Source organism: Cervus elaphus, chromosome 30, assembly GCF_910594005.1.
Source record: "Cervus elaphus chromosome 30, mCerEla1.1, whole genome shotgun sequence".
NCBI lineage: Eukaryota > Metazoa > Chordata > Mammalia > Artiodactyla > Cervidae > Cervus > Cervus elaphus.
In genome coordinates this window covers 15,304,572-15,311,418 of record NC_057844.1, presented here as the reverse complement: position 1 = coordinate 15,311,418, position 6,847 = coordinate 15,304,572, and the positions used below count along the sequence as shown (strand labels likewise).

The following is a 6,847-nucleotide window of genomic DNA, read 5'->3' as shown; positions in this document are numbered from 1 at the left end:
TTAGGCAGCGTTTTACACTCATCTGCAGCCTGAGTAAAACTTTCTCTGGTACCTTCTTTGACTCACAAGAGCGCCAACTTAATCCACAGTAATAATAGAGTATTTTATCTAGCTGTACTTGTGGAAGAGGCAGCATCAAGGTTGCTTAGCAGCAGACATTGGTTTATTAAAAACAACTGTCTGTCTGGGAGGAAATCACCTCCTCATTTTCCTATGGATTCATGTCTTCCAGTTGATTGTTAACTGAATTGCTCAAAAGAGTTTCTCCTTGGATGTGATGGGGGGAACTGAAGAGTAAAATGGCCAGGAAAGACTCAACATTAGAAAGAGGTTGAGATGCCTTGAAGCAATTAGGGGGACTATATTTCTTCTGTCTAGAAAGTAGGAGGACCTCAGCAAAGCTGGGTGTCCCGTGCTCTGCTGTCGGGTTTCAAGTGAGCTCCAGCAGGAGGAGGGAAAATCTTAGAGAGGGAGAAGGGACAGCTTGGCGGGGAATGAGGACAATCAAGCTAAGAAAGGATGCAGACATGAGTTATCACCTCGTGACCCGAAGGACCACAAGTACCAAACTCATTTTGTTGAACTTCTTAGACTAACAGTTAACAGTTATGCTCATGGGGCCGGGAAGGTATGGAAAATGGTAAAGCTACTTGTGCCAGGCGGGTGGAGAGGGAGAATCATTGACATTTATTGGACGATTGTTATGTGCTAGCCACTGTTTAAAGCATTTTTGGTACATAAAGATAATTGCTAGTAGTTTAACATTGTCTTAAAAGATGAGAAACCAAGACTTTGAGAGGTTAAGTTCATGAATTTGGTTGCCTGTAAAGAGCAGGGATGGGATCTGAACCCTGGCAACCAATATTCCTATCCACTTTACTAGGTAGGCCCTCAATTATCAGATAATTGTGACCACGGGGGATATTGTGGTCCTCAACTGTCAGATCTTCCCATTTTTTCAAGCTTCTCTGAATTTATCAATGAGAAAATTCTGAATTTTTTAATTGTTGTAAATATCTTTTTAATGTTTTTGTAAGACTAATCTCAGGTCAGCAATTGAATGCAGACTGAATGGGATTGAGGATTACTTCCTGCCCAAAGTCATTAGGTCATCGCTCACCCTGCAGCCCTGCATACATGCCGGGGAAGCCTGCACCAAGGAAGCAGAAATGGAAACAGGAACCTACACACTCCCGTCCCGTTGCAGGAAGTGCCCTTTGGGGAAGCACTGAAACGTTGAGTCATCAGAGGGAGTTCATTCACCTAGGCTTTGCTAATTTCACCAGAAACCTAGGGGAATTGTGGATTTTAGATTTGCAATGGAGTAGAATCTAGACCTGTGTGTTTAGACCACACTGCCATGATCCCATAGTTCAAAGAGGTCAGAGAAAGCTGTGATGCTGACCAGGATAGATCAAGCCCTAGGACACTGAGAACCAGGTAGACCCGTGATAGTTAGAGACAAAGGAATTCTCACTCCCCATATCAGAGGAAAACTTCTCATTATGGACAGTCACAGTTTAGAAAACATTTTTACGTAGAACAACGGCTTGCAGATTGACATGCATTTGAACACAATAGTGTGGCATTTGAGCCTTATGCAATCTTGGGAGGCAAGCATCAGAGTTCCTATTCTTTCCATTCTATAGATGAGAAAACTGAGCTTGCAAGGAGTTTAGGTCACAGGCTGAGTCTTGGACTCTGTTCTCTTGAAAGTGAAATTTGCTCAGCTGTGTCTGACTCTTTGTGACCCCAGGGACTGTACAGTCCATGGAATTCTTTGGCCAGAATACTGGAGTGGGTAGCCTTTCCATGAATCTCTGGAAACTCTACAGAGGGTGGGGGGAAGGGTGTCAGTGGGGTCTTATCACTGAGCAGCCATCTCAGAAGCTGGAGCCATAGGTGTGGCGCATTAGGGACCCCCGAAACATAGACTGGAGCAGAGGCCTGGGGTTGTGAATGCCATGAGTGGTGGGGCACCAAAGAGATACATTAGGGACTTGCCTAGAGGTCCAGTGGCTAAGACGCTGAGCTTTCAATGCCGGAGGCCCAGGGTTCAATCCCTGGTCAGGGAACTAGATACCACATATTGCAACTAAGATCGAAGATCCTGAGTTCCGCAATTAAGACCCAGAGTGGCCAAATGAAATAAATAAATACATACTTTTGAAAAAAGAGATATACTAGATTTGAGGCTTCCCTGGTGACTCAGACGGTAAAGAATCTGCCTGCAATTCAGGAGACCCAGGTTCTATCCCTGGGTGGGGAAGATGCCCTGGAGAAGGGAATGGCTACCCACTCCAGTATTCTTGTCTGGAGAATTCCATGGACAGAGGGGCCTGGTGGTTGAACCAGACAGGACTGAGCAACACTTTTTCAACACACACTAGATCTGAGGGTAATCTGTGTGTGTCCCCTCTCCCCTCTGCTGGGGCTGTGTCCCTGTGGTCACATCTCCAATCTGATCATTGCTCATCTCCCTCATCCTGATTGTTCCTGACTGGTGCTCTGGGATGCTGTGGGACTGAAATGATCTCAGAGTCCTGAGAGGGCTCATGCTTCTCTGCTGTGTGCTACCATGTGAAGCAGGATGACATTGTACCACTATTGATGCTGTTTAGATGGCTTGTCCACTATAGATGATTATTCCATGAGTAGACATGTAATATATTCTTATATATCTGAATTTAATTAAGAACCTTTATCTCGCTGGCATGGATGTGCTTTTACTGTTTCTGGCCAGGTCAGACGAAGAAGTTGGAAGACAGATTTTTGAATTGTGGGCTAATTTCCCTGATCTTTTAAACCTAGGGCCCCAGCTCTGAGACGGAGATTTATGATCTTGACAATGCTGTCTTCAACCACTCTCTGGTCACCAGGGAGAACATAGAGCAACTGCTCCCAGGAGTCAAAGTTGTCCCCTGCAACATCACCAGGATCCTCATGGGATTCAGAGGATTGCTTTATTTTCAATATTCAGAGGATCTGGGTGCCAGGATCACCCCAGCTTTTCTTAATCATCTCATAACTTGGGAGGGCTGGTGATGAGATTCAGTTTTCTGTACTATTGGTTCATTTCTGATGAGTTTGGCCTTTGGAGTCTCAAAGGGCATTGTGGGCTCTACTTTTTGTGTTCCAAAAGGACTCAGACCAGAAGCTCATGTATTGGGTTGGCCTATAATTTCATTCCCATTTTTCCACTGAATCTAATGAAAAGCCCAAACAAACTTTTTGGCCAACCCAATACTATTTGTGCTGTAGTTTCTCTGTTTAGCAATACCTCATCTTTGATGCTGATACTGTTTAAAAATAAGAGAACGTTCAGGAACACTGACAATTGTTACCAAGGGCACTTCTCACAGCCCTTGCTTCTCTGCATATGTGATGGCCACTTCACCTGCACCTGAGGCAATAAGAGCCTGCACCCTTTAATCACCTCTCAAGTGCTCACCCCAGCTGTTGGCTCAGACTTAAACATCCAGGTTAGGGAACATTGCCTCTCTGGTGCATGCGGTACTTAGGAGATTAAGGCTCTCTTGAAATTCTGGACTTCATTTAGGGTGGAGAGTTTGGGAAGCAGGGATGAGGGGATGGCAGCATCAATCTGTCCATTGAGTCACACATCGGTCCAGTCTTATCTTACCTAGTGACTGGGTACCGTGTGTGCGCCATGTGCTAAGTTGGGTGCTGTGCATTCAGTGGTGAACAGAGAAGACCCCCATCTCAAGGAGCAGCTTCTGTTTCAGTAGAGCAGCCCAAGGAAATTCATCTGCTATTATTTCAGGTATGTCATTGCCAAGAGTCTGTAGGTGTCTAGGGACCTCATTAAGTTTTGGACCTCAGTAGTCTCTGTATCCGCTCTGCTCCTTCAGAGCTCCGCCCTTGGTTGGGCTGGGCCCTCAACGAGCCACCGTCAGCACTTTCCAGATGGGGAGGGGCTGGGCCTAGGGCCTCCAATGACTGTGTCATCCCCGGCTCTGGCCACAGAGGCTTCATCACAGAGGGAAGCTGAGCTGTGAACATGTTGCTAGGCTGTGGCTTTTTTTTTTTTTTTTTTTTGTAAATGAGGCTTGGGCTTAATTTAGAAATCTGCTTTTTCTTTCTTTTTTCCCAGCATCGTCTGGCTGTCTGGCACCGTCAGAGAATTGCATTTCTGACCCAAGTAGAGCTCCTGAGTGAGTGAGGGCAGGAAAGACTTTGGGGAGAGGACTGATGCCAGCCCAGGCTGCCTCACAGGGAAGTGGAAACACGTGGGCCTGCTATTAGCATCCTGATCGGCTTTTGGATGAGTGTCATCTGTGACACCTACATAGTCCTCACTTGGAACAAGAGGATTCAATGCGGCCCTGATGCGAGCGCCTCTTCTGTTAACCACACCCAGCATACAGCGGAACAGAAGGCAAAGCTGCACAAAAGAGGACCAGAATCAGGTGCCAGAAGCAGATGACGTCCAGACTTTCAGCTCTTTGGATGCAGCTATTTCAATAAAGTCACTTTTTGTGCAGCTATTTTAACATGAGGATATTTTGATTTGGCCTAAAAATTCAGCCAATAAATGTTAGTTTTTTAGCACAGGGAATATAGCCAATATTTTATAGTACCTTTAAATGGAGTGTAATCAATAAAAGGGCTTCCCAGGTGGCTCATGGGTAAAGAATCTGCCTGCCAATGCAGGAGATGCAGAAGACGTGGGTTCAATCCCTGGGTCAGGAAGATCCCCCTGGAGTAGGAAATGGCAACCCATTCCAGTATTCTTGCCTGAAAAATTCCAGCAGGAATTTTTGGACAGGAAAAATTAGGCAGAGAAGCCTGGCGGACTCCAATCCACAGGGTCACAAAGAGTCACTCACAAAATCTATAAAAATAATTGAATCAGTGTGTTGTACACCTGAAACTAATAAAACATTGTAAATCAACTATACTTCAATAAGAAGTAAGTTTAAATAAATGATGAGTAAAATAGGCGTTTTATACTCCATCAGTGAGTTTTACCCTAACGCTGAGATTTGCTCTGCTGCCAATCCTACCCCTAGGCATCAAGGTGTATGGATCTAGCACAGGTAAGGGAAAAGTGTGGTTGAAGTTCAAAGTGGGAGCAATACCAGGGGTCAGGTAATGGTCCAGGAAGGAGTGAATGTCAGGAATAAGGTGCCTGTAAGAGCTGGAAGCAGGTCAGGAGTAGAGGAGCATTGAGAGGTCTCTAAAGTCAATGAAAGGGTCAATCCAACTGAAATAGAAGAGTCAGAGATTGAGTGAGGGCTGGGGAATTGTTTAGAAACATAAAATTCTGTGATCTTGCATTTTGGCTTGCTTGCTTTGAGGCTGTGTTAGAACAGCTGCATGAAATTGTTGGGCAAGAAAATAGTCCGCTTAGGATTCAGAACAGTTCATTTTGGCTCCTCCAGGGGAAGAGTCTGACTCACAAATGTCTATGCATTTCACTCGAGGGCTTGATTGAGCCTCAATTTCTCCATATACAAGGCAGATGATCGTGTCTACCCTTCCTCTCTCCCCACCTGTGTTCTTCCTCCAACAGACAGAACTCAGAATGAGCCAGCAGCTCGTAAACTGCTTCGAGGCATTTGGAGAAGATGCTTGTATAACTAGTGGGTAGCTAGTCTGAATGAGTGCTCCCTGAGTCAAGCGTTTCCGAGTCGGGCAAACATAGCCATCCCTGCCGGGTGATTCATGTGGACACAATGATGCCTTTGAAGCTGGAATGTACACTGTTAGTGATGAATCTGTTCTTGCCAGTGCACAGAATTCCATCTTTACCCAGATGCTATCAGCGTGAGCCTTCCCAGGTGGCGAGTGGTAAAGAACCTGTCTGTCAATGCAGGAGAAGTAGAGACGTGGGTTCCATCCCTGGATCAGGCAGATCCCCTGGAGGAGGAAACGGCAGCCCACTCCAGTATTCTTGCCTGGGAAATCCCATGGACAAGGAGCCTGGCAGGCTACAGTCCATAGGGTGGCAAAAAGAGTTGGCCGTGACTTAGGGACTAAACAACAACAGTATCAGTGTGAGGAGTGTGCACACGAGCACTCGGGGATTAGATGGGGGAAGAGTTGAAAAGAATCTGACACTTGTTCCTGCCTCTAAACCTCCACTGTACAAAGAACCATGGCAGCATGTTTATGCCCAGCCATCGACTCCCCTTGGCCAGTGAAGAAACTTTTCCAAATTCTTCTGCCATTAGTCAAACTTGCCAAAGTCCCCGGAGGCGGATCCGGTGTAATTGAAGGTGGAGGGAAGGGAGGACTTTCTCTGCCAAATTTCCCTAATTTCTGTGCTGATCTTTCACATCACATGGTGAAGCCTCACAGAGGTGGGGATGGCATGTCCTTCCAGGATTGGCACAAGCAGGCAGCAGGTCTGGGGCCTCAGCTTCCAGAAGCCTGACCTGGGGCCGCCATGTGGCTGGGCAGGGACCCTCCTCTGAGCCCTCAGAGTGGAGGCCAAGGGCAGGAAGAGCCCGCGTGTCTCCGCACTTCATTGACCCAGCCTCTCCTCCAGGTGCTGGCTGCCCCATCCCTGCTCTAGGAGCCAAGACACCAACCATCTCCCTGGTACAGTTAATCTTCATTCCTGCCATGAACGCATCTTTCTTTGTTACTTCTCCCCCTGCCCCTGGCTGCAGATTTCTAATGGATGCCTTTCTCGGGCGTTGTGTTTTGATTCTCTTCTCACAAGTGCCAAGAACAACTCTGTTCCGGCAGGAGGATGTTTTTGGCTTATAAAAGAGAGGGAGCAGTAGTTTCTCTGCATGAGCATTCTTGGGATTTACGTGCAGATTAATTCTGGGCACAGTCTAGAGGCTCCCCCAAGTCTCCCCACTAAACAGCATGT

The 6,847-nt window shown here is 46.6% G+C and overlaps 1 protein-coding gene across 1 annotated transcript; it reads left to right on the top strand.

Annotated features, from left to right (window-relative positions):
- Window positions 1-614: 614 nt before the first annotated feature.
- Window positions 615-4,514, top strand: SMIM2 (small integral membrane protein 2). Its single transcript, XM_043891522.1, is given in 4 exon segments — window positions 615-628; window positions 4,190-4,220; window positions 4,223-4,371; window positions 4,373-4,514. Coding segments are annotated over 4 exon segments (336 nt in total).
- The last annotated feature ends 2,333 nt before the right edge of the window (window positions 4,515-6,847 follow it).